The sequence below is a fragment of the Aquila chrysaetos genome, chromosome 15, assembly GCF_900496995.4.
Source record: "Aquila chrysaetos chrysaetos chromosome 15, bAquChr1.4, whole genome shotgun sequence".
Classification (NCBI taxonomy): Eukaryota; Metazoa; Chordata; class Aves; order Accipitriformes; family Accipitridae; genus Aquila; species Aquila chrysaetos.
The window spans coordinates 2,289,095-2,316,825 of NC_044018.1; the positions used below are offsets into that span (position 1 = coordinate 2,289,095).

Consider the following 27,731-nt stretch of genomic DNA (forward strand, 5'->3'; position numbering starts at 1 on the left):
CAAATCCCTCGTGATGATCCCTGAGGCTGTAGCACGTGAACCATTTCAGAGTGAATTTTCCATCTGCTCTCAAACGTACCTTAAAGCACACACCTAATAGATTTATTCTCCTTGTTCAACTGCTGCTGTTCCCAAAGTGATCGGAGATTTGGGGTGTAATCCTTTCCTTTGAGAGCATTAGGAAGTAGAAAGTTATCATTGCTGAAGGGCTGTTTTGTGTTCGTTTCTTTTCCATTTCACCAGAAACCCTGTTCTAAAGGGAGGGAATATGCTGTATTTTCTTTGTTTAGCAGAATTTTCTGCTTCTCCTTTTAAAAAAAAGTGTTGCGGTTTTTTTGGTTTGTTTTTTTTTTTTTTTTTTTTATCTTTGATTTCATTTTTAGTGCTAGTGAAAAAGAGACTTGGCAATAGAAACTGTCTATTCAAGACTGGACAGATAAAGCACAGGAGCCACTAACACGCACTCCTTGACATCCTTTGCCATTCATCAGGACGGAACCAGTGTGACAGAGGTGGGTACGGTGCTTTGTTCTCTACAGAGAGGGCCAGCACAGCAGAAAGTTTGTGGAGGTAACATAGAAGTGATAACGCTGCAGACCCCTCAGTTGATGAGGAAAGAGTGTAACGACAAGTATGGGTGCATACAGACAGTTTGGGAGCTGTAATTTAGTGGATGCAGGATCCCTGTGGATTTTCCTCCTAGAAAGTTCAGTGCAGTCTGTGTTACCGTATTGTGCCTAATGATTATTTATTGCTGTGCTAAGCTCTGGAGGACTGTAAGTTTAAAATTTCCAGGCTCTGTGCACAAATATGCTGAGAAAGGAACAATATTTCCCTAATTTTATAGGGGAGATGGACAAAAGGAAGTGTAAGCAGCGAGGAATAGGTGTGCTCAGGTGTTTGCAAAAGGACCTTGGTGACTGAACATTTGCAGAATAATGACTCCATGAGCATCCACAGATCAGACCAGCCTGGCTCTTTCTACTAGAAATGCAAAATGAGGGAGAACCTCAGGTATTCCCATAACTTCACCGGCATGGGGAGTGCCTACTGTGGAGTCAAGGAAAGCTGGGAACACAGCCTGAGATTTGAACTAAGATGTGACAACGTGCTCAAACAGCAGTTTAGTCTCGCAGCCCTGTGCCGTGGGAGAAGGAACTGCAGCATGCAAACCTGTCATGCTCGAGAAGTCGGTCGGATTGGCATTTGGGAAGAGGCTCTGGTAATTAGTGAGCTTCTGATTTCCTGAGAGCTCTTCCTGCCTCTTTTTGTGTGTGTGTGTGTGTGTGTGTGTAATTAGGTCTATCAGGCAGCAACATTGTGTTATAATGTCAACAGGAGTTTCTCAGTGTGGGGCTTGATCAGTTTAAAGAACTTAATAGTAATAGGGAGCGAGAGGAATGAGTTGGCTGGAGAGCGCAGCAGCTAACCTGTTTCTCCTACTCCCAAACTTCTTTTTGGGAGCTATGGAAATCAGCAGCCTTTTCCCCCAGGGCTGCTTATTGCTCTTAAATACAACACTGAAGTCTTTCTTGGTAAAACCACAGATTGGGTTTTTACTTTGCTTTTTTTTTTTTTTTTTTGAAGTCCTAATAACAATGTGTTACAACCTCAGACTCTATCAAGTTGATGAGGAATAAAGTCTTAGTAATGAAGAAGAGTCTGAGAGTGTGGCTAAAGTGCTTGCTTTATCGCAAGCACATATTTCATACTGACAGTCAATACTTTTAACTGATCCCAAGCCACGTGTGTTGCATTTTAAATCCCTCCACAGCCTGCTCTGGTCTTTCCCATGTGGTCTTTTCCAAACTAGCAGCAGAGTCAGTTTGTCAGCTTCAGGTTTCTGAGCATACGGATTTTTTTTTAATTCACAGCCCTGTTCCCTGAACCCACAGTTCCCTGTTTTTAAGTCAGGAGGATAAAGTTTATTCTGTGTCAACTGAGTGGAAGGACCAGAGGAGCCCCTGGAAGGATTAGGTGGCAGAACAGCTGCAGAGGATCATGTGTGGGGCAATGGATTTAGCTTTTCAAGGACCCCAGTTGCCATTTTAGGGAGTCCAGTTTGCCATTTCATTACTGTTTAGGGCTCATAAATGGGCAAAGCAACTACAAAGGAACAAGATTCAGATGCAGTTTCGGCTGATAAGTTTTGGGACTGCCTTTACTGCCTGTGGGGCTGCAGTTTTCTCTGGCCAGTCTGAAGCAACATGTCCATGCGCCTCCTCATTCTTTCTTGGCCACATTTATGATCCCTTGTTTCTGTGTTGTCTCAACACCTTGCAGGGTTTGACCGCACTTATCCCATGGCATCTCCAAACAAAAAAACCAGCAGAGCTTGTTTTCCCATGTGTGCCTTGAAGTTAAGCTGGTTTTTAGATTCGCTGGTGTTCAAGTGAGCGTGTGCTTTGGCTTTTCCCTCGGGAAAAGGATTAATAAGGCAGCTCTCATCTCCTGGCCAGCTGTTTGCAGAAAACTAGTGGCAATTCTAAGATCTTTGCAGCCCCTATGAGACCAGGTTCAAACAGCAGGGACTGACTGACTGGTGCATGCACATGGACAGTGACAGCATGAGCTTTATTTCTTGGGGAGAGCTTAAAAAAGGAAGAAAAACAGTTGAAAAATAGACTTTGAAAGCTTTTTTATTACTATTTTTGCCTTCAGTTGCCTGGTTTGTACACTGGTGCATGTTAAAACACTTCTGTGTGTAGCAGTAGTCCCAGAGGCATGATACAAGTGTGCTGTTATTGCCAGGGCTCCCTGTGCCTGACTGACAGTGCCGTGCAGAAGCGCTGGGGATTTACATTCATCACCAGGCTCTCTCCCAGCCCAGGCAAATGCAAGTTGGTATACAGAGAATAGTATTAAAATGTCCTGCCAGCAGAGCTGAAGCCTTCCCCATCTGCCCGCAGCGACTGTACTGCCAAGATCCAAGAAAGCTGATTTAGTCTTTTGCTGACTTTTTAGCCCTTTTATCCTCCCGGCTTTCTGAGATTTACACCAGTGCTGTTTGCCAGACAACCTTATGAATTTAAAATCTGCCTTAATTTTAAGTGTCCATACTGCTGTGCAACTCAGTTGTAGGTCAGGCTGGGGGGGGATTCCCATTTAATTGTGGGGCATTAAGCTACCGACAACAAATGGCCTTGTAACGAAATAGGCCTAGGAATTGTCCTTTATCACTCTGCTTGTTTCCCCTTCCATTATGGTTTTTCCTGGTTAAAATCAAATCTTCCGTTTATTTTTTTTCTGACGCGCGCTTGTGTGCTATACTGAAAAGTATTCCTGACTTCGCTCTGCTCCTTTAAGGTGAACTTCTGTTTTGCTTTGGCCCATTTCCAGATCTCTGTTTCGGCTGAGATTTGCTTCCTCACCTTCTTTCTGCTAATTCTTGATGAGTAGATGAGAGGAGTATTAAATAGATTTAGTGAAAAATGACCGTCACCAGTGTAGATGACTTTCCTCTAATTAAAAATTGAAGCAGAAATGAATAAGCTTCTCTTGAGGCTGTGCAAGAGTTGATGCTAAGAGCAGCACTATATTCATCAGTGATGTGGGAAGTCCAGTATATGAAAGAATATCCCAGAAACTTAGGTACCTCAGAGGATGCTAATAGAAGGGAAGGGAGAGTTTCTAGTGGCAGTATATTCATGTGGCCTAGATTTAAATCTGTTGGCATAGACCAAAGACTCAGAGCTGTATTTGCTGTGTCCTTGATTTTTATGCCCATGCTAGGTAGGCATTCAGTGCCATATCAGAGTTCTCCAAGTAAAAAGGCTTATCTAAGCAAGCTGATACCGTTTCGGAGGTGTGGGACCCAACAGATCCTAACTTCGGCATCTTTGCTTTGATGTACAGTGTGGATTTTTCCAGTTTTGACCAGAAATTCTCTCTCGTATGCCAGCCAGTGGAGGTAATCAGAGCCAACAGGAGTATGTTCCCTTTAAACTTTCTCTTGCGGTGAATCAGAATTTTCCAGCAGGAAATGAAAGCAGAACACTTCATCTAAAAATTCCTCATCAGCTCTAGTCACTAGACCAGAACAATAGTGATTACGCTCAGTTATGCAGTACAAATTCACAACACACCAGTAAAAGGTGGGTAGAGAGAGCAGGTGTACATTAATATCTCCATTTTGTACATGAGGAGACAGGGGCTTGCAGATGTTAAGCAGCTTCTGCAAAGTTACACAGCAAGGCAGTGGCAGAGGCAGAAATAGGAAACCAGATCCAAGGGCTGTGATTTTTCTGGTCTGGCCACTGAAGCATGCAACCCTAATGAGAAGCAGAGTGGCTGGAGAAAGCCATGTGTCCGCATCTAATGAATCCCATCACTTTCTTAGCTTTACTGTTATTAACCCCGGAGGTGTTAAGACATGTACGAAGGTTGCTCTTTTGCAGAGAGGACAGTTGCTTTTAAAAACTAGCAATGTCTTAGGTCACTAAGGGGTCATTTTGTTTGCATTGTCTGAATATATGATTGTTCTCTTGTAGGAATGGCAGAGCATCAGCTGTGCAGCAGCGATGAGAAAGACTGACATTTGTACGAGTCTCTCCTGGCTCCTTCTCCACAATGGATGGTGCCTCTACATATTCATTGGATGGTAATGCAGGATGTCGAGAGCAGCGGTAGAGTTTGGCTTGATCCCACTGTGTTTTTCTTCTGCCGGTTGAGACTTTGAATCACCATGACAACGCTGTGACACTTCCAGGAAAGGTTGCCTGCAGACCAAGGGTGGGCTGGGGGTGGGTGAGAAGGTCAATGATTGAGTCTAACGGGATCAAAAGTTGCGCCTGCAGCAAAACGACTGTAGAAAAGCCGTCAGCACGACAAGAAGATGAAATTCCCCTTCTATTGGCTTCTCGTTAAGCAGGCACAATAACATTTTTTTTCAAGAGACTCGCTATAAAAACTCTTTTGGTTATGGCTACTGATCCAACGTGATTGGGCACGCAGCGACTTTTGAACTCATGACTGGATATACGATGTTGCGGAATGGGGGAGTGGGGAACGGAGGCCAGCCGTGGGTGTTGAGATGGTCCAGTCGGATCCGGCTCACCTGGCTTAGTTTCACCCTCTTCATTATCCTCGTCTTCTTTCCCCTCATTGCCCACTACTACCTAACCACCATCGATGATGCGGATGACGCCGGCAAGCGCATCTTTGGCCCTCGGACTGGCAATGAGCTGTGCGAGGTAAAGCATGTGCAAGACCTGTGCCGCATCCGCGAGTCAGTCAGCGAGGAGCTGCTCCAGCTGGAGGCCAAGCGGCAGGAGCTCAACAGTGAGATCGCAAAGCTCAACTTGAAGATTGAGGCCTGCAAAAAGAGCATTGAAAATGCCAAGCAGGACCTGCTGCAGTTGAAGAACGTCATCAGCCAGACCGAGCATTCCTACAAAGAGCTGATGGCTCAGAACCAGCCCAAGCTCTCCTTGCCCATCCGGCTGCTGCCAGACAAAGACGATGCAACCTTCCCCCTGCCAAAATCCAACCGGAACTGCAGGCTACACAACTGCTTTGACTACTCACGCTGCCCATTGACATCTGGCTTTCCAGTCTATGTCTACAACAGTGATGATTACCCTTTTGGTAGTTCCTTAGACCCTTTAATTAAACAAGCCTTTGAGGCAACTGTCAGAACTAACGTTTATGTTACTGAAAATGCAAATATTGCTTGTGTATATATAATTTTAGTGGGGGAAATGCAAGAGCCTGTAATGCCAAAACCTACTGAACTAGAGCAACAGTTGCACTCTTTGCCATATTGGAGGACTGATGGACACAACCATCTCATCATCAATTTATCAAGGAAATCGGAAACTCAGAACTTCATTTACAACATCAGCACAGGGCGTGCCATGATTGCCCAGTCCACCTTTTATGATGTGCAGTATCGACCAGGGTTTGATATTGTGGTATCGCCTCTGGTCCACGCTATGTCGGAACCCAATTTCCTAGAAATCCCGCCCCAGGTGCCAGTCAAGCGTAAATATCTGTTTAGTTTCCAGGGGGAGAAGATCGAGTCTCTCAGATCTAGCTTGCAAGAGGTTCGCTCTTTCGAAGAGGAAATAGAAGGCAATGCCCCAGCTGACTATGACGATCGGATCATTACCACCTTGAAGGCTGTTCAGGACAGCAAGTTGGACTTTGTTTTGGTGGAGTTCACATGTAAGAACCAGCCTAAGGCGAGTCTGCCCACTGAGTGGGCTCTGTGTGGAGAAAGGGATGACAGACTAGAGCTACTGAAGCTATCTACTTTTGCACTGATAATCACCCCAGGGGACACCCATTTAGTGATCTCCGCTGGGTGTGCCATGAGACTGTTTGAGGCTCTGGAAGTTGGAGCCATCCCGGTGGTTCTCGGAGAGCAAGTTCAGCTACCCTATAATGATGTGATCCGGTGGAACGAGGCAGCCTTAATTATACCAAAGCCACGTATCACAGAAGTGCACTTTCTTCTGAGAAGCATTTCTGACAACGATCTCCTTGCCATGAGGAGGCAGGGCCGCTTCTTGTGGGAGACCTACTTCTCCACCTCTGACAACGTGTTCAGCACAGTCTTAGCTATCATAAGGACTCGAATCCAAATCCCAGCTGCTCCTATCCGAGAAGAAACCGCTGTGGAGATTCCCCATCGGTCTGGCAAAGCTGCTGGTACAGACCCCAATATGGCAGACAACGGTGATTTGGACTTGGGGCCTGTGGAAACAGAACCACCCTATGCATCTCCCAAATATCTCCGCAATTTTACCCTCACTGCAATGGACATCTACAGAAATTGGAATTCTGCTCCGGGGCCTTTCCACCTCTTCCCCTACACTCCCTTTGACCCTGTTTTACCATCAGAAGCAAAATTTTTGGGGTCTGGGACTGGATTTCGACCAATTGGTGGAGGAGCAGGTGGTTCTGGGAAGGAGTTCCAGGCTGCTTTGGGTGGCAACGTCCCCCGGGAGCAGTTCACAGTAGTGATGTTGACTTACGAGCGGGAGGAAGTGTTGATGAACTCCCTAGAAAGACTCAATGGTCTCCCATACTTAAATAAAGTTGTGGTAGTGTGGAACTCTCCCAAGCTTCCCTCTGAGGATCTCTTGTGGCCAGACATTGGCGTCCCAATCATGGTAAGAAAGTTGTAGCTACTATGGTCTTGCTTCCTGGTGGGGTTTGTACATTGAAGTTGGCTGTAGCTCTTCTGTAGCATGTCAGCTCGGCTTAAGTCATATAGGACAGTGTTCATCTCGAGTGGTTGTAGATGTCTGTACCTGATCTGGACACTTTATTCACAGAGAAAACCAGGGAGATTACAGGTATGACTCATCTGACCCATTTTAAGTGTTTCCATGAGAATGCCATAGCTCCTGCTCTAGAAATGCCTGTTTCTCTCCATCGGCTTTGAAGGGAAGCCGATGTTCAGAGGTGGATGGCTGTGCTCTGTGGATGTGTGAATTTAGGTGAGATAAATTGCTGTTGTGAGAGAATTTGTTTGGTGGCCTTCGGGTTGTGAAGTACAGAAGCTGTTACGTAGGAGAGCCTAAATTGTAAAAATACGGGATCTTTAGAGGTGCCAGGTGTTTAGCACTTGTGAAACTGTCATTGCTTGTATGGAGCCTAGTATGAATCTCAGGGCTTAAAGCCAGAGATTCTTGCTTATCAAAAATCTTTGCTTAGGCTCTTTAAGTGTCACACTGTGAAGACGGTTGGCACTTCATAAATACCTAAGTAGTGACTGTTTCTGCACTTTACCAGATAAATCTTTCATAAAAACAAAAGAGGGACCCACTGACGCTGTGCAGAGTCATTTATCACTTTATATTACAAGGGATGGCAGAGAAAGAAATACAAGCCAAGGCCAACATGACCATAGGAGCTTCCATGCTCCAAAGGTTGTAACTGAGTTTTACTTAGGTTTAGGTTGATTATTTTTTTTTTCCCCAGCCAAACTGAAGAAGCGACACCTTCAAAGACCAGCATTCATTTTCATGCCCAGCTACTCACTTGCATATTGGCAGTGTTGCTTGTGAGGAGTTAGTTCTCCCTAAATTATTACTTAGGTATGTATGTATTTATTTTAGGACTTCTCTGTCATCTTGGCATAACTTTCTGCACTGGCCATTGTTAACAATCGATATTAAATATAAATCTCTACGTGCTGTCATAAAGAGAGCATGGGCATAGAGACACTAACAAGAAGCAACACTGTGTTGTCTGAATCCGGTTGTGTTTAGAGGACAAATGGAAGGATAATGCCTTACAAATTAGGGAAGGGAAAAATAAAAGAGGGTGATGGTACTTAAGTACGCAAACTGTGTGTGGTTTATGTGACAGGACGCTACTAAGCTTAATAGCAATGTGAGCTTTATGCTTCATGCAAAGAGATTCATTGATTTAATATTTCGTTTTATTATTATTGTGATGAATAAATCCTTCTGCTCACATTTAAAAACCCTTATGGTCCAGGGACAATGAGGAGAGAAAATTGCTTGGATAATTGCAAAATAATCTTTCACATTAGTCCTGTTGAATGCCTGAATTCTGTAAAATCTTCACATTGTGTCCGCTGAAAAACTGTGTACTCCTTCAGAACTGAAGAGTGGGGATTGTTCTCCTTGGAGTTGCTAATGGGTATTATTTGTGAAAGAAAAATAGGTTTCTGTTGGTGGAAGTTAATGGCTTTTTTTTACTGTGCTCTCATCTGCACATCTATTGTGTTGGAGGCCCACTGGCTTTTCTGGGGGACTTTGACACACGTGAGTTGCTGCGTGTCGCCTTTGAGCCATGTGCTGGGGTTTGTGTGCTGTGGGGGATGTTTGGTACTGCTTGGTTCAAGAGGAGGAAACTGTCTTGTGTCTGCTTTGGGATGTTGGGTGGTAACACTGTGTTCATGGCCAAGTGCCAGGGAATGGCTGGAGCACCGTGAGCTTCTGCTGGGGTCCTTTCTGAACGAGCATGTTGGTCTGATAATAGGTATGCTTTCTTGCTGTTTTTCTAAATCCCATTTTTTTAAAAGAGCCCAAGTCTCTTGGGATCTCTCATAGGAGGCTTAACCCATTGCAGCTTCCCTGCACCATCCCACTGAAGTGCTTGTTGGTAAGTCCACATCCAGACTGGGTCTTTAAATCACATTGGGAGTCTGTAGTATTCATCTATATGAATGGTTTAATACGGTAATGATACAAAAATTTACCTGGGCTTCATCAAACAGTGACAGATCCTAAGATCTGCTGTGGAGAGGGGCTACAAGAACTTGGGGAGTAGAGGTGAGGCTCCATTTGAGCTTCGGTGGCTGAGACGTGGGATGTGCTAGCCAGGGTAGCCAGATGTGCAAGCAGGTGGGTACGTGGGGTTGGTAAGAAACGCAAGCCCTTATGACTGCTGATGTCAAAAGAAACTGCAGAGCTGTGAATTTTATTTCTTTATGGGGAAAAAAGTGTCTTTTGATGGGGAATATCCAATTCTCTCAGATCTTGAAGCAGTGCTCTATCTCTATGTAATAAATATGTTCCAGTAACTTTAGGGTGCAAGGAATTGCCCTGTGTTCAAGTCCCAAAGCACAGAGCTATGTAGAGGTAAGTCAAGGGAAAGAGAAGTGGACGGGCACAGATTTGGGTGCCCCTCCTTGCAATTGAAGTGGGTCCAGGCACCATCTCACTGTGAGGAGTAGTGCAGCAGCAGCACGTGTGCATCAGCGTGATCCATGATCAAAGCACCTGAAGCCAGAAGGTTACTGAGGTAAATAGCAGCCTCATGAGGCAGAGCAACTTGCATAGCATGTCCTGGGCTGAAAGAACCCTTGGAAGCATAATGTAGTCCCAAGTCCCACCAGCAGCACCTTGGTGGGACTTCGGGCTACACTTCAGTTGTGTGGCTTTATTGTAGCCAAATACCCAAAGGACAATTGGGCTTCCTCCTTTAGCCTTACTGCATGGGCTGACCTTAGTTCATTAATAAGTTCCTTGAAACTTCGTTTGCAAACTGTGCTGCTTGGTTGTGATTTGGTCTTCTAAAGCAGGTTATGTGGTTTCTTTTCTCTGGTGGGCTGGGAGTTAATCAAGACCAAAGCTTAAAGCTGCATTCGATCTTTGAATCTTTCATGGATCATGAGATAAACAGGGCTATAGAATATGTTTGATTTTTTAGAAACTTCTACTTAGATATAGATTTCTTGTGATGGCATAATTTACTAAAAAAATCAGTAAGATTCCTTAGCTGCAACAGGAGTCTCTGATAAAATATTCTGGCCCTGTACTGAGCTTGAAGTGACTAGGTACAAATATAATTTAACATAAAGTTGTGTGTGTAGTCATTCAAGGCTGCCCCTGGAACAGATGTAGGTAGATTACCCTTTAATTTAAAGTGCCTTTGTGCTGGAGTTGAGCTGTAAAAATTGTTCCCATCTCACATTAAATAGAATCGCAGCAAAAAACAAAGGCTGTGAGAAGTCTTGTTTGTGCAAGCTTACAAACACTTGCTTTCTGCAAGTGTTTGTATCTCTAGCACTGCATTAGGAGAGCTTCCTCAGACAGAAGAACCTGGAGAGCGTGACTCTACCAGCACCAACAGTGACATTGCAACTACTGCTTAACTTCTGAGCACCTCCCTGCAGGATTTACCCAGCATTGATGCATCCTTCAGGATACATACTTAAGATGTCTGCAGCATCTGCCAAAGTCGCAATATACTCAAGGAATTAAAAGCTGCCCAGACTACCGATCCCTGCCAGGCAGTTTTGCTCCGCTCCGTTGCAGCGAAGGTGAGAGCCCTCCTGTACATGGCATTGCTGCAGTTGCTGAAGTCCCCAGCACGGTGCTGCTCGCAGCTCACCAGCGAGTGCTGTTGCTATTTTCATGCTTACGGGGAAGAAAAGGGGAAAGGAATTTGGATTAAATCCTGCTCTGAACAGGTGGAAGGACTGCACTAGGGTTTGAGTGAGGTGGTGATACTTGGCTGTTGCTCCTGCACTGGCCCTGCACCCAGTCTTGGAAAGATTTCCACCGGTGGAATAAAGGAGGAGTCATTAAGGAGAAGATCTGGCTCAGTCTTGGGATAGAGACTTCCAGCTTCCCCTTTCAGTATGTCTGCACTTAGGATTTCTAAATGGCGTACAGGCGATGAGAGGAGAAACCTCACTCCTTGCTTTGCAATTCCTTGACAGCATTTTCATCCGCATGAATAAAAGTGAAGGGAAACAGATGAAACAAAACACTCAGGTAACCACACATCCAGCCCACGCAAATGGTAATAAGATGCACCCAAGAAGATTCAGATCCTGCTGCGCTTTGTGGTGTGCTCTGCACCGATGTGCTGCTGCTTTCTGGTTGCTAAAGGGCACTTGCTTGCAATTCCTTGGCAAACTTGCAGCATAGATGCAAGTCCAGATGCTTAATAAACACAATACATGATTTTTGCAGCTCTTCAAATCCTCCGGAGCTGATTCACTGTCCATCTTCCATGCAGCTCCGAGCAGGATGTGGATTGGGGCAGGGGGACAGGATTCATTTTCCCTGTTTCTGCTCTGGTTTTAATCCTACAAACCTAAAAGAATGAGTTGAGCTGAACAGCCAGAGTTACCTGAAGAGAGTTTGTTTTAATATATTTAATATGTATTTCAGAAGGTTGCCAGGGCTGTGTATGCCCTTGATTCAGTGGGGAAAGCACAAAGCCCTGAGCAGCAAGGTGATTAAGCTCTGGAGCAACTTGCACTCAAAACAGCCGCAGATCCTCTAATGCAGCAATTAAATTATCCATTTTCCTTTCAGAAACTTCCTTAAAGCCTCCCAGGAGTTGCAGTCCAAGCCAGGAAAGCAAACAGTGCACTCACCAGCCTCCCCTTACCTCCTCTACTACCCACGTTTCTCAGCCTGTGGGTCATGCCCTGGAGATGGGATGAGACTGGGAAAGGGAGGACTGAGCTCAGGACAACCCTGAATTTGGTTATAATCTTGAGCAAAAATAATTCTCAGCCCTTTGTAGGCACCCTCTGTCATCCAACTCCAGCATCTTCGGGTTGGTCTTTCTCTTAAACTGGATAAAGACGTGTTTTTAACAGGGTTTGTTTTGGTTTTTTTTTTTCCCCTGTCCTTAGTAGAGTAAGGAGAGAGCATCTAATTTTAAGTAAATGTTTTGCCAGCCGGAGAGGAACCACTGCTTTGAATCTGTGTTGCCAGCACAGTGCTGTCTGGTTGCCAAAGGCTGCAGAGGTCCAAGCAACATGAAAAAAAGGTTTGTGGAAGACAGACAGCTTAGCAGGGACAAATGGTTCATCTGTTTACAGGGGCGTTTGAACCTTGAACAGTGATTTCCAAGCAACATGGCCTTTATTTCTTTTTATTTTTTCCTGTCCTGAGCCCTTCGCACGCAGCTCAGGGGGGCTGCTGACATTACCAATCTCAAATCCATCGCTTCGGATGCGTGGGCTGAGGGATGGCACCAACTGAATGATGGTGCACCATCTGAGCCTGCCAGGGTGGGTACGTTGGAGGCAAAGGAAGAGTGAGATTTATCCTTGTTAGCTGATAATGGAGATTTTGTACTGACCTGAGGTCAGGGTTTATTGCTGGGGTGGGTGGGTTGGATCAGGACTATCTAGTTGTGTCGTGGCTTCACTTTGTTTTGAGCCAGTGTAACATGTCTCCCACTTTCCAAGTAATTACTGGATTTCGGTTGGGTTATTTTGGAAGACCAAGGGCTTTGCATGGGCTGCCGGTGTCATGTGGGGAGTGTTGCCTGTGAACCCAGCTGAGCTGCGAAAGGGCTTCCCACATTTGGGGTTGAATCTTCAGCCCCAAACAATATTTTCACAACCTGCGCTCATGTTCTAAGAAATTACAGCCTGATCTTCCAACTCATCTTTCTTTTCTGCGTGCGTGCATGTCCTTTGGTGACAGAGCTGTGGCTGGAAAAGCCCTCCAGCAGTTTGCTTTCTCCTCTTCCTCCGGGTTAGGTGGTGTGTGCTTGTAGGCATTTCTGAGCAATTTAGCTGGGTTCACTGCCAATGCCAGCTCCTGTGGCGTTCGGCAGTGACTAATCCTTTCCTTCAGCTTTGTTACAGAATAAGTAGCTGGCTTTGATCTCTGCAGCCAGTTCCAGTGGCGTAACGTCCTTTTCTGCTGGCTTGGTGGCCGGCTGAGAAAGCTCATTCAATTTAGCTGCTTGTTTAAAAAGGAATAATCTTTGGAAAATGTCTAATCCGGAAGCATTGCTGCATCTGCAGACCTGTTTGGCTGGCTGTGGTGTCCCTTGAAATGCCACCTGTTAATCAGGAGCAGACTGGGTGGAAATGCTGTCATGACTTTCCCCTCTGTTTGGGCAGCGTCTGTGTAACTGTACTGTGCTGAGCTCGCTGCTGAAGGACGGATGCCTTAGGTTTGCATGTCCTTTCTAGCCGAAATACTTGAAGGTGCTTTGGTATCTCTTATTTCAAGGAGCACAATGGGGTCCCTTGGTGATTCTTCTGGCTAAGAAGAGGAGGAACAGAACCTGGTCAGACTAACATCAGTGTGTAGCGTGCCATGGCGGCAGCATGAACTTCTCTGCTTGTCCTTCAACATCATGTTTGGTTTTCTGATAAGAGCAGAGCCAACCTTGCAAACTAACAGCTCACACAGTCACCAGTAACTCAAGCTAAACTGGAGTGGTGTGCATGATCCAGGCTGAGGTCCTCACAGGGACCGTGAGTTAAATAGAGATTTAAAAGTCTCTGTGCTGATCATACCACCATTTCAATAGATCCTTTTCCTTCCTGGGAGCTCTGTATAAATACCAGCTCAGGTCCTAACTCAACCAGGTACTTAAGCACGTACCTAACCCTTCCTTGGTGACGTGACTTGTGCTTTTCTGGACCAACTTACCTGCTGAAGCTCCTCGGTGAGTCAGAGCTTTACACTGGGCCCTGACAGCTTTTCCCTACCTTACCCTAGCTCACAACTCTTGCGTACAAAATCAGGAGGAACCCAACTTAACTTTCAGGTCCTGGTTTGCATATGGGAGTGGGGAGCTACGGGTATGCTTTCAGAAGGCACAATTTAGGCTATGTTTTCTGTGACAAAGGAAATCAGCTGAGAAAATCACCTTGTTTCTTAGCACTAAGTCACTTTACACAAGAGATTGCACCATGCATGGGTTAAATGGGCCCTATCCAGTGCACCAGCTTTACCAGCAGTGTATCACAAGTTAAATTTCTTCCTGAGAACATTATAAGGCAGGGCAATGTTGCACGAAAATGTCTGTGTGCTGCTGTCGGGTACATAGCACCACCTGCTGCCTGCAGAGCACGGTGCTGCTGGAGAGGCAGATTAGTTCTCAAATCCCTGCGAGTTTTGCTGTCTTGATATGTATTTTTACCGTTGTATAGCAGAAGAGGAAGAAGCAAATTTGCTGCTTAGTTTACCTGTGATGCTAAAATCCAGATGCTTGTCACTGCAGGGCCTAAGCAAAGATGCAGTGATGCGTGAATGTATGCTGATAATGTAACAAGCGGTGCAGACTTCTTAGGGATTTGCAGTCTGAATATTAACTCAAAACACCCTTGCAGTACTCTACTGCTATTGCCTAAAACCAGCGCTTAATTCTCTTGCATGCCATATGCTGGCTTGTAATAGCTTTTCCATAGACAAAATGTTACCATAGCCTCAGCTCTCTGAATTCCCTTGGCTTAGGATGCAGCTAATGGGGTCGGTGACCAGAAGGAAGGCATACTTTGGGGCACTGGAAAGGAAACACAAGGGAGGGAAGCATCCTTGCACACTACTGTGTACATAATCGGATGGTTTTTCTTGCACTTGAAAGCTTGAAGATGTCACGGGGGCCAATCCCCCTGTGTTGAAGCCTTTAACCGTCAACACAAAAGCTGTCTGTGCATCTTTAAAACGCTCCCCACTCTGGAGCAGAGTCTGTCACAACAGCTAGGGGACAAAAGTGGCATGACAGGACTTGGCACTGGAGTCAGTGCAGCAGCAAAATACCACATTGTTTTTCCGGGGCTGGATTCCTGCTACTTTTAGGGTTTGCATGGTGGCCTGCATATGCCTGTTTAAATAACAACAGAATATTTAATGTCCCCAAATTTATTCCATACAGTAGAACAGGCATGGGGGGTCACTGAGCATTTGGATGCATTTTGTTTATTTTTTTCCTTCTGTTTTCACCTTCTTTTCATTCTCTGTGGCTTTGCTATTGCAGCTCCTACTTAGTTCATATGGCACCATGTGTTGACATCCACTTACTGCAAGCTACACCCTTTTTCTAGTAAAGTCCCAGACCCCGGGTGTCTGCGTTTCCTTTCGTCCCATGCTTTTAACTGTCTTGGTGGAGTGGGTTTGCTGTGCAGAATCATTTGATTGTGCATTCTGTACAGACTGCCTTATTTGTGAAGTGAAGACAGCCTTGTTTCCCAGAGCAGCTATAACTTGATGCTGTACCACAAGAAATGGATGGGTCCCCAGGCACAGGAGAGGAGGAGTGAGCTGTAGTCACCAAGGTCATGAATTTGGCTTTGGTTTGTGGGTATTAAATAGATGGGACAAAACAAAATCTGTGTTGTTAAAGTTTGCTGGAACAGGAGGGACCTCGCAGGGCATTGGGACATCAAGGAGGCAACTGAGGGACATGAGAAGGTTATAAAGAGGAAGGTAGCTCTTGCATACAAGGTTAGAGAAAGAGATGAGGAGCAAGAGAGAGGTTTTAATCACTGCTTGTTCTTACATGTCTGGTGTAGCTCGCAGATGCTTCCCCAAGCTCTGTGGGATCAATCAGCAAAGATATTGCAGCTCTCAGATAGAAGATGTTGACTTATTCCCAAGTTTACTGGTGGGCTGGTGATGGTGTAGCACAGCAGCCACAGTATTACTCACCTCCTGGACAGTCTCTTACCCCTTTTCCCCACGGTACCTGCCTGTATCTGACGAGGAAGCAGATGTTGCTCTCCCTTATCTAACTGATGGATGCTTTTTCTTCAGTTTTCTTGAAATCAAACTGTGTGGTTAGCGATAAAGCATGACAGATCTCCCTGCCGTGCTGTGCATATGGAGCACTCCCCTGTCCAAAAAGCAGCGCCTGGCTCTTTCCTGTGCTTCTGGAGGAGGAAGTTCATCTCGTGGAAAAGCGATCGATAAGCAGAAAGGTGGTGGAGTAGCTGGATTCAGAACCAAGGGCTGCAGGTTTTTTTCCCATTGTCCTGACTGCTGGATCCGTGGAGTCGATACTGTTTAACTACAAGTACCCAGAAAGGATGGAGCTTTTTTTTTCCTGATGACAGTGAGGGGATGCCATTTTAGAGAGCATAAGAAAACCAAGGGAAAAACTAGTAGTTTTAAGTCACTTCCATTTGTTTAAAGCCCTCAGTTAATTAATGAAAATCTATGTTAGCCCTGCGAGGAAAGGTGAGGAATATTTCCCTTCTCCTGAAACTGGCAAAAAGACCATAAGCAAGGAGCTAAGGACATCTTGCTAATAAGCTAGAGGGAAACTGAGGCACAGAGAATAGAAAGCCATGCCTGGTCACTAAAGCATGTAGTTGTACATCTCCTTATAAGGTGATAGAAATGCTGTTTTCACCTATTTCCAGATTTACTAGCAGCAGAAAGATGGGAAGTCTGGTGAAGCTGTTCTTAGGCTTCCCAGATAACATTTTCAGATCAAAATAGTTAAGCAAAGTCTACAGGTTTCTGAATGCTTATCTGAATTGAACTCTGAGGTTTTTGAGGTTTGTGTAGGGAAGGGAAATTGGTTTTGTTCTCGACATTGAACATTTAAAGCATTTTGGGCAAGGAGGTTCAGTTTCCAACTTCAATGTGGAAGGGCTAATCGTCGCTTTGATCTCCCGAGCTGCCCAGAGCCCCGGCTGGTGGAAGCCTGCCTTATCTCTACAGTAAGGGACAGCCCCATCTTTTACTGTGAAAGAAGAGAGGTAAGAGGGAACAAGAAAAGCACTTTTCTGAGGAATATAATTCTTTGTAGTAAGGCTCATTTTCCTCTTCCTCTGAATGCAAGTGACAAAGCAAATTGGTTTCAAAACACTGGTAATAATTAGGTTGATTTTATCAGAAATTTATAAAAAGAATTGTTTTTAATTATGCCTCATTTATGTGAACTCTGTGATTCCTAACACATGCTGGTCCTTAATTCCCAACCCATACTGTGGGTTGTGAGAGGTGGTTATGGTAGTCTGTCTTCATCCCAACCATGTGTTTGGCAGTAATGTATTAACTACCTCTTAATGGAAACATTTATTCCCCCTTGACTTTGTTTAACTTTTTGATTTATTAGCAGGAGAAGTTTAAATAGATCACGAAGTAGTAAAACTCTTGGGGGAAGCCAAGATTTGAAGACCATGACATTGCCCAACACAAAGCCCATGGCTTGGAGAGTGTGGGGATGGTCTTCGTCTTGCTGCTGCCTTCTGCTCCTCTGGATGGAAGACGGTGGGCTGGTGTGAGACGTGGACCAGGTGAAGTAGGATTCAGTCAAGGGTTCCAGCAATTAGGATCCAGCAATTGAAGCCTATGAGCAAAGGGAAGATCCTCAGAAACCCATCTGGGGCTTGTATCCTGGTTTGTCATCAACTGGCTCTGTCATGTCGAGTGAGAAAGTATTTATTGCTTGCTGAGGCGAGATTGTGTGTTCGGTGAAAATGCCTTTCCTCTTTATTTGACCACATTCAGGCTAATATCCTGACCCTATTCTCTGATATTTGAGCTGTTGGAAATTGCTTTTCTTGATGAGCTGTACTCACGGAACAACCAGAACAACGAGAGATAAAATGCTGATTAGGGAATCGTGGTATGGGTTTGCTAGTTCTTTTCTTCTAACGTTACATAAAAGAGCTCTCATCTCTAGATAATGGATTTGAGGACAGACGTGCTGGCAGAAAGCTGTCTTCATTTCATCCAGACCCGTCAGAACTTTCCCAGTGAGATCTCAGGCTTCTCATCTCGGAGGTCCCCAGAAGACTTCCAGTCTGGCATAAACCTGGAAGTCAAAAGTGGGTTTGAATGCCTGAGTGCTCTTTATGGTTGCTGCTCCCAGCCATGTAAGCATTAATAAATCCTCTGTCCTCTTCCCATCAAAAAATAACCTACCTGCAAACTTGATGCCATCTTGGCTCTGCTTATATACCAAGTTTATATACCAGCTTTTTTAGTAGCTGCTCAGTAAATTAATAGTCTGACCCCAATTCCTTCCTCTGTTAGTTGAGATGTAAAGTTCATTTGGATGCCTTCAGCCCCCAGATATGAATGCCAGCGCTAAAGCTCTTCTAGGATAGGACACAGCAGCTTTTAAATGCTGAACAACATCACTCAGCATCGTTAGATGTAATGTATTCCAAACAGTGAGACGTACCAATTTTAACAAATTTAAAAATAATCACACCTGCTCTGCCAGGCGTTTTCTTTTTCTGCGGTAGTGGAAATCCTGTTTGACAGATACCGAGTAGAAAGAGAAGGAACCTGCTGAAGAAGTAATTGTACAACAATACTGAGGATTTGCACTGACGAAAGTCTCTGTTAATTAAAGCAGCCGGGCTATCAGCCAAAGAGCAAAGTGTGGAAAGATAAGCTCTGCCTCACTTGGTGAACAGAAAGAAGATATTTCCAGTAATCCCCTGGGACTGCATCCCTTGGGTTTCCAGCACTTTCTTCTTCCACTGGAGATGCTCTGACTCTGTTGTGCATTTCTGTATCTCTGAGATGGATGTTGCTGTGTTTCCTTCCAATTGATGCTGATGACCTGGTATTGCATGGCAGCTGATGGCTTGGCAAGAAGAGGATACCTCAAGGGTGCTCCTAAACCGCCCTGCTGACTTTTGCATGCTCTCTGTCTTGCAGATGAGATGTGACAGCCCTTCTCAGATCCATCCCTGAGCTCTCAGTCCATTTGCTGCCAGACTTCTCAGCATGGACCAGGGGACTAGCAATGTGTCTTTTCCAATGAAATTAGAAGTGCATGACTTTGCTAGTGGAGTCTTAAGAGTGAAGGGCTGAGAAAGATCAGGGCTTCAATACTTCAGAAGTTTATGGGTTTTGCTTGGTTTTTTAAATAAGGTCAGGGAGTTGCAGTTTGTGCGTCTTAGGCTCTCGTATGGCTCTTCCAAGGAGGACAATGTACTGAGATTGCATCTGGCCTGACGCATCTCCTGACGCATCTGTGATGAGCACTCCACCTACATGGTGCAGCTGGGAAAGTGAGGCAGGGACACTGAATATTTTTGCCAAAATAAGGTCAGGCTTTCCCAGTCAGTTCCTCTGTGAGCTGGTTGGGTTTTTCTTCTTCATCTGTACAGGCTGTATTACACAGCATTTCTGTGGTTAGTTCAAGTACAGGAACAGGATAGTCCTAGCCGTGGGCTCTTTCCTGGCCTCTTTTCACTCTGCTGCTCTGAATTTCACAAGCTGCTCTGAAAACAAATTAGCCCAAGCAGCGTGCAGCAGTCCTGGCTGCGGGTATCACTCCAACTTTCTGCAACTCTGCCCTGCATGGTGCAGTGCCAGGTTCCCTACGATACCCAAAACAGATCCAGGAGATGAAAGCTAGTTCAGAGCAGTGATCACTCTAGCCTGATGTGCTCCTCAGGCTCTGCCTGGCTCCAGGGATGGGCCAGGATGCTGCAAGGATCTGCTGGCAGAACCAAACTCCTGCTGAATTTCAGGAGTCAAAGTTGGCTTAAATCTGAAGCAGAAAGGTGGCATCTGTTCGTAGGCTTACTGGCAGTACGCACATCTATTCCTGAGCTGTTGGTGTTTACCAGTCTAGCTCTGGAAAGTTTTTGCTACCCATAAGCAGTTTGAATCCCCCATCCCTGAGCTCCAGGCACTAATACTCCACCTTGTGAAAAGAGTTAATAGATGCTGCCTGCCCTCTTTCTGTCTCTTTGCGTGTTCTCTTTTTCAACAGCGAGGGTTGGTTAGAAATGGCATCTCTGTGTTTTACCTAATACTAGCAAAATGACTTTAGTGCAGAAAATGCAAGGCAGGTGTCCCCATTTCATCAGCTCTCGGCTCTCCCTGAGCACACTGCTGGATCTTGTACGGAGAGAGCTCAGGCGCCCGGGCTTGATGGAGACACGGAGCCAAAGAAGGGATGCTGTAGAGATGGGGAGGTCATAGTGGGAAAAAGCTTCCCCTGGGATTGAATTTTATAGTGCAGACAAAATTTATTGGGGATGGACATGGGGAGGCTGACATAAGGCTGCTATTTTTTTCCTGTATTAAGTGATATAGAGCTGTGCTTCTCCAGCCCCAAGCTCCTGGGTCTCAGCCTTATGCATCCAGCACTGTTGATGCTGCACTATCAGGCCTTGGGTAACATTTGCCGGGTTTTGTGACGTAGAACCTGAAAGGGCAATATTCCTATTGTATAGGACTGACCTTTGAAAATCCTCTAACAGTTTATTTCCATCCAAAGATCTTTGAGTTGTTAGCAAACATTTGTCAAACGAACAGCTGCCCTGTGAGATTAGGAAAGGATAGACGGCACCATTTAAAATGCAGCCGCATCGGCTTGGAGCATGCCAGTAGTTTCAACAGTGCATTATATCATTACCCTGAGCTTTAGAAGAGCAAGCTGTTTTATGCAACAACCTTTTTGCTATTAAAATTAACCACTATAGCAGCCAAGGGGTATTTAGAGAGGAAGAAGAGGCACAGAGGATGAAGTCAGAGTTGAGAGCCTGTCAGAAGCAAGAGCTTGAAGATGGAAAGGGTAAAATGAAGGCTGAGAAAACAGAGGGTTTTTCTGAGAATGTATTTTGTTGTTAGGATGAGTGTTTCGGTGCTGTCGCTAGAGAAGTCTCGGTGGCAGGATCATTACCCTTCTTGCAGAAAGCTGGATGTGACACCTCACGTGGCCTCTTGCAAAGGGTCTCTGGAGGAGCCGTGGACAGCAGGACAAGAGCAAAACCTTGCAGCAGAATCAGCATCTGGTAAGGGCCAGACTGCAGGCCAGTTCAACACCACCACTTTTAAATTGCAGCAGAAACCCTGCAGACAGGATGTTTCTAGTTTATTTGCGTTACTTTGTCTTACAGAAGGCAAATAGTTGTGTACGTAAGACCCGGCTTGCATTGAATCCATGTGTGCTCTTGCTACTGACACTTCTGCAATCCGTTGTCTCCCCAGCATGTTTCAGCTCTGAGCGCTGGGACTGCTTCTAGGCTGGGCAGAATAAATTTCATCTGAATTTGCAGGCCTTGAATACTAAGACAGGATTTGCCAGGCTGAAAGCAGGTTTGCAATATTTTTCTAGCTGCAGTTTGAAAAAGCATCAATAAAGAACCACCAATTCATTCACCTGTCAGAACATCACGCCTTTGGATGTTGCCAATTTCATTCCAAAATAAAACTCCACCAAACCCAAAATTGGGGTTATCAGCATGAGATCTTCCCTTCTCAAATGGCTTTCTCTGGTTTCACAGCAAACAGCAACTTGTAAATCTGGCTCGTGATTCCAGATGTGCTAATGGAAGTTAGGTCGTGAGCTTTTCTGTCCCCTTGCTCTCAGCAGTTTCCCCCCGTGAGCTTCCATGTAAAACGCAGAGTAGAGTTTCAGAAAGTTGAGAAAGGAGTGAGATGAAGCAATGGGAGACGAGGTATTTGAAAGCCTCAACTGCAAGTGACAGCATGTTATCCCAGGGATGTTCTTTGGAGCCAAATAATTACAAATAATTGTAAAATAAATCTAATCAGACAACCAACTCAACGTGCATCTTTAATTGCACAGCCACTAACAGCAGCACAGAGGGAATAAAAATAAGTGAGTATCTAGATCCCTTTAATGCTAAAATAAGTATTCTTCTCCTTTAGTTTCTCTAGAAAGATGCGACAGCTGCACCCGTATGAAAATGAATAAATAATCAGTTTTATTTGTATTGCAAGCTGTTTTCTCATCTCGGAGACGAGCAACCCACTGATAGCAGTTGAGTAGTTTAAAGAAAGACCAAGTGTTTGCACACATTATGTGCATGGACACAGTATCAGCTTAAAAACGTATTTCCACTAGTATCTTCCTGTGTGGTTTTGTTCTCAGTGGGGGATAATTTATGCTTGGTTTTATGTTGCATTATTTAATTACACGTATTTTAAAAATGCATCTGTTTTGCCAATTTATATGCAGTATACGCTGCCTTTGGATAGCTTTCTAGCTAAATACCCTTCCAGTGAAACTCTTTTCATACCTCTGGAGATAAGTCTTAAAATAGTCTAGAAATCCTTTTCATTCAAATTTTGAGAATTCCTTAAGTTGGAGGTAGCAAAGCACAGAAGCCTGGAGGTTCAGGGCACGAAGGAGGGGGCTGTAACTGTTTCAAGGTGAAGAGGAAGTGCTGGGGAAGGAGCAGCAGAATAATTAATATATGAGAAAGGGGATAACGGTAACTTTCAAATCTATTCTTACAAGCAAAGATTAAAGGGAAAACAAGAAGGTGAAGAATTGCCAGGGGAAGCCACTGTAAAAAACGGACTTATCTTCAGGCAGTTGACGACTGAAGAAACATACTGCCAAGAGTGTTTCTGAAGAGCTGCTTTTGGGTGGATGTTCAAATAAATTACTGATACTTTTGGTGCAAGTGCCATCAAACCAAGCAAGAGAGCAGATTTCACAGAATACGTACGGGGTAGGTGAGAACTGATGTGGAAGAGGTCTGGGAACGAGCACCGGTGGCAAAGTGCTGTCTCCTTTCTCCTGCCCACTCTCCCCCTTGCCTGGCCACAGCAGATGCTGGTGTGTCACCATCTGGAGCCAAGCGTTGCGTGGCCTGGGCTTCATCCAGACTAGCTGGAGCAGAGCAGGGAGCCAGCCGGGGACGGCAAGGCTGTTTCATGGGGAGAAACCAGTCACAAGAGGAGCGCATCCTCTTACGGCTGCACCTCTCATGCAGGTGGATCTGAGCAGCCTGGATCTCTCTCCAGGATGGCTTTGGCCAGGGTAACGGGGCTTGTTTAGGGCATCTGTGCCCATTTATCAGTATCTTCTGGATTTGAGTGTTCACCCTAGGATAATGGCAGAAGATCGTTGTCTTAACAAACACCTGAAAGAGCTGCTTTCTGCATCTGTGATTTTGCCTTTGCATCCCAAGTTTTTTAAACATGAATTATCATAAACACTCACAATCAAAAGAACATCCATTTCTTTAGAAAATGCCAAGCTGCTAAGATCTGCCAGTGCTGGTGATGTTTCTGGAAGGAGCTTTAAGACCATGTTTACGTGTGTGTCAAAGTGCAGGGCTGCAATTTCCCCTGGATTTGCAGCTCATCAGGAACTGTCAGAAACACCCTGTAGTCCCATGTTGTGCTGGACTCATTTCTTCGAGTTTTTGAGTCCAGGCTGGGAATGAGATTGTGATTGCAGGGAGGAAAGGTATCATCCCAGGGGCTTGGTAATGGTGGAAAGGCCATGCTAGCATCCTATCTTCTGCCTGCTGCCTACCCACAGAGCCCCGGCAGCCTGGCTGTGTGCCGGGAGGAGCATCGTGCTGTATCGAGTGAGACAGGGTATTTTATTTCTCATGAAATGAAGAATTGCCGGCTGAGCTCAAGGCTTGGATCTGTGCTTTTCACTGTGTGGTTTTGGCTTTGGAAAGCAGGATGCTGGCCAGTAGGAATTGAATAAATTTCTGTCCTCTGCAAATGGGGAGGGGTTTCTCACGGTGGGAGTTGAGATTGGCAGGAGGAAACAGTTCTGTGTGGGCAGGGCAGGACCCCAGGGCTGCCCAGTTTGATGCTGCACTTTCAGGAGGCAATTGATAGTTTTCAATAAGCACTGCCGTAGTTGTCCTTGGTAAGGGCAGTTAAATAGATTTGAGGTCTGGGCTGAGAGCCACGGTGATCTTGCCAGCTTTTGTGGAGTGTCTTAGCTTGCCCAGGAGCAGGTAGTGATAAAACGCTGAGAAAATTGAGGGAAAAAGACTGCAGTCTTGGTCAGACCCATGTGATTCACACGAACATCATCTAACTGGGAATGGGTAGAGGGCTGGAGAGATTTTTGGTGGCATCTGTAGCGATGGCAACAGCTTCTTTGGCTTCTCCTTGGCAGCTGCCTTGGCAGAAAGCTTGGCTTCTCATCGTGCAGCCGACGTGCACATATGGTGCCTGCCTTGGGACCGGCCTATTCCCTCTTTTCAGCTCCCTGCCATGTTAAATGGGGGAAAGATAACACAGAGCACGAGAGAAATCAGGATCAAAGTCATCTTTAAGAGAGTGAACCTCAGGTGTGTAGTTTCCATATGGTGCCTCTCCCGATGCCAAAACCCCTGCCGTAGCTGGGATGTTTACACTGTGCTGTATCCCCATCTGACATCCCAAACTTGTTGCTTGATTTCCAGCTGGTCAGCGCAAACCCATTCTGACAGTTACACTCCCCCAAAAATACACAGCTTCAAGGATGCTGCTGTTTCGTGGGACCAGGCAGACTTGTCATCTTCCTAGTCTGCATCTCTGGTTGGATTTGCAGAGAAGCAAGTGCCAGTCTGATCTAACACCTCGGTTGCAAAGGGAGCAGGGAATGGAGTCAGCTGTGGTAAAAAAAGATGTGATTTATCCTGCTTATGCATAATGTGAATCTGCACACATATAACTCCTTCTAAGGAGTCTTGTAAATATTCTTAGTGCTTGTATGCTTATGCATAGAGGGAAGGGACCCTGGTGTATCTGGTAGTCTGCGGGTCTTAAGGGTTGATCTGGGCAACTTTCTTAATCGGAGGATGTCCGAATTTGTCCAGATTAGGAGTTGAAAATAAATGCCTGATTACAGAATAGTTTCAGGGATACTTGGTACCTGCTCGTTGTTCCCCTCTGCTGGAGTTTGCTATCTCCCAAGTCTGCTAACAGAGCCCTCCCTAACCTCTATTAAGCCTAGTTTGGCTGATTTTTAATTGCTTTCCTTTCCACATTAGCAGCTGCGTGTGTTGTGAGCCTACAGGCGCATGGGAGAGCTGGAGAAGTCTTCACTTCCCATGTGCTTTCTGCAGAAAGAAAAAGTGATCATCAAGGTGGAAAGGAAGCAGCCTGAAACAAGGATGTGGGGATATGGGTGGGATGAAGTTCATTAGCTCCCAAATGTGCAAATCTCACCTTCCTTGATGGGTGGGGATGACAGTGGCACACCAGTGTCACACCAAATGGTCAGACTGGTCACCCGTGATTTGGGAGATGCGTTACCGCTTTTCTTCATGGACGGGATCTGAACTCCTACCTGCTCCTCCTTGCAGAGTAGAACAGCAGGGTCCTCATTGGGAGCTTTGCCCCAGGTGAGGTTCCGGACAGATCCCACCCGTGAGGTCACTACTGTCCCCATCGGGCTAAGCTGAGTTTTGCAGAGAGCTTTGCTCTGGTTCAGCGGATCAGTCCTTGGGACAGCGGCAAGTGAAAGGACACAACCCCGGAGCCTCTGGCTAGAGTGCTCCCCTGCAAAGCAGGAGACTTGCTTCACTGAATCTTATTAATAAAATGTTCAGAGTTGGTGCCAAGAAAAGGGATTGGCAGTGTTGTAAATCTGCATCCTCCTTGAAGGACTGCACTGGCAGGAGCTCTCGGCTTTTAACTTCGAAGTGTAGATCGAGGTCAACTCTTCAGGCAGAAGAGGCAGATGCATTTGGCTCCCATGTCTTCAGTGCCGTAATTCTCAGCTGCATGGTGAAAGGGAGTTCATGGTGTCCTCATCCCCACACTGCCTATGGTGCTGTTTTTCCCCAGCCCATTTGGGTTGAATTGGCACGTATTTGGAAATGACGGAAACAGATCCTTTTCCCAAGAGCTTGTTCTTTGTCTCACCAAATTATCCAGCCCTCCTAATGGCATCCTTCTGGCTTTTTTGTCACAAAGACCTGACGTGAGCAATGAGATTCCTGGTTTCTTGCAGAGTTTGCTCTTTGCCCAGAAATCAATCCAGCTCACTAAGTTGACCTGTCAAAACTTCTCCAAGGGCATAGGCATTCTTCATGTTTTCACAGTCAAATTATGTGACACTTAATTTAAAGCTTAAGCATAAAGCCTCACTAGCAAGGAGATTGCTGGAAGATACTGATTTTACTGCATTTTTGTATTTATGTATAAAAACGTACTATGAAGTATTGGTTAGGAACTTTATTGCTGGGCAGTCTTTGGGTTTATGCTCTGTTTTAGTTCTTGCTAACATTTTTAAGATGTGTTTGGCCAACGCGGCTGTGAACAACACCAGGAGCAAATGCGCTTGCATAGAGTTGTGGGGTTTTTTTGCTCCTTGAGTCAAAAAAAGCCCCACGTTGTGGAACTGAATCACCTTGAATTGCTGAAAGGAGCAGAAACTTCTAATGTGGTGTGTCGGGTGCTTGGAGGCATTTTAGGTCTTGCAGTTTGTCTCAAAAGTTTGCAAACTGTTTAGGAGGTTGATGATTTTGAGCTGGGGGCCGTTTAGCTGACAGCAAAGTGTTTTAAAAAAAATTATTCCCAAGGAAAAGCCCAAAATAAGACAACCAGAAGTACATGGTCTGGGATTGTTTTGAGTCTGGAGGCGGTGGAGTTTGCGTGCAGGTGCTACCGCTGATGCTCTGCTCAGTGTTCAGAGGCTCAACATTTGCTGTAAGGGAAGGTGGCTTTTTTGTAAATGCATTTGTCTCTCTCTTGTAGCTCGCTGGCTGATTTCATGTCCTCCTCGCTATTTTAGTCTCCTTGGGTGAGGGTAACTGCTGACTCTATTTTGCCGGAGTGCAGCATTTCAGCTTTGCTGAGGGAACATATTTTGTTGCATTTTGACAGAGCTCTTGGCTCGAGACTGTTGAGAAACAAGATTGTGGCAAAATCAGTCATTAAAATGATGGAAGGGCAGGAGAAGCAGGCCTGGGTGAGAGATTTGAGACCTCATTCTCATTGAAAAAGAACTGAGAGAGGGTTTGGTTGTGGCACCTGGGTACTTTTATGGGGTGGAAGAAGCCCACGGAGGAGCAGCAGCTGGGAGCCAAAGGCAGATAATTCACAACAAGGAGCGAGTTGTTAACATTTGAGAGTGAACATCTCTGAGGAAGGATAGATTCCCTCACTGCTGATGTCTTCACATAGAGACAGGGTGCCTTTCTGGCGGAGATGCTTCTGCCGGCCACAGCTCAGGTCTGAGACGAGGTCCCTGTGACCTGGATCACGCAGAAGGTTAACGTAAGTGACTTGAAAGTCCCTTTTGGCTTAACTTACTGCTGTCAACCCCACTAGCAGTCTGCTGTTGGTTCTCCAGAAAGCATTACAGTTCAACCAGTGCCATGAAGTTTGCTCTCGTGGCTTTGTAGTTTTGTCCGAGTTGTCATTTCACAGCTGCTTTATGGTGCCATGTGATGAGAGTTTTCCAGAGGAAGGGTGGCTGCATCAAGTCCGCTGGTCCTCTGTGTAAGGAGGTCACACAAGATAATCAAGTGACCTCCTGTGGCCTGTAAATCCCTGAATTTGGCAACATAATGTGCCTCTTGTCTGTATATCATATGCAGCCACCATAGCATCTGTTGGCTTTCTCCACACCATCCCACACGTGGTGGAGGGAGATTAATTTGTTATTGCTGGAAGAGTGGAAGAGTGCTTTGAGATACCTGTGGCCGAGGACATGGTGCAATAACGTGTCATTCAGCTGTATTTTAAGTGTGTGATGAAGTCATGAAAAATTGTTAAATCTCATTTAATGCCATGTGAGGGAGAGGATTAGACTTTTTTTATACTTTGCTTCTATAGTAATGCTTCTTTTTTCAGCTGGCCTAATAAGCTTCTGAGTATGCTTGTGCCCGTAATGTCCAT

General features: G+C 45.4%; 1 protein-coding gene across 17 annotated transcripts in view; it reads left to right on the top strand.

Annotated features, from left to right (window-relative positions):
• EXTL3 (exostosin like glycosyltransferase 3) overlaps positions 1-27,731 on the top strand; it is a 135,788-nt gene that overhangs the window by 93,061 nt on the left and 14,996 nt on the right. For 9 of the 17 annotated variants that reach the window (XR_003926639.1, XM_030036875.2, XM_030036879.2 and 6 more), the window contains one exon: positions 4,491-7,115. Coding sequence is in view for 10 of the 17 variants with exons in the window: in XM_030036875.2 (XP_029892735.1) it covers positions 4,968-7,115 (2,148 nt within the window). In the remaining 7 variants the exon portion in view is untranslated. Of the gene's footprint in view, positions 1-383; positions 513-1,080; positions 1,223-4,490; positions 7,116-9,001; positions 10,745-11,146; positions 11,232-20,744; positions 20,760-20,807; positions 20,909-27,731 lie in introns of those variants that run through there. The other 8 variants (XR_005934056.1, XR_005934054.1, XR_005934055.1 and 5 more) reach the window with 8 other exon arrangements.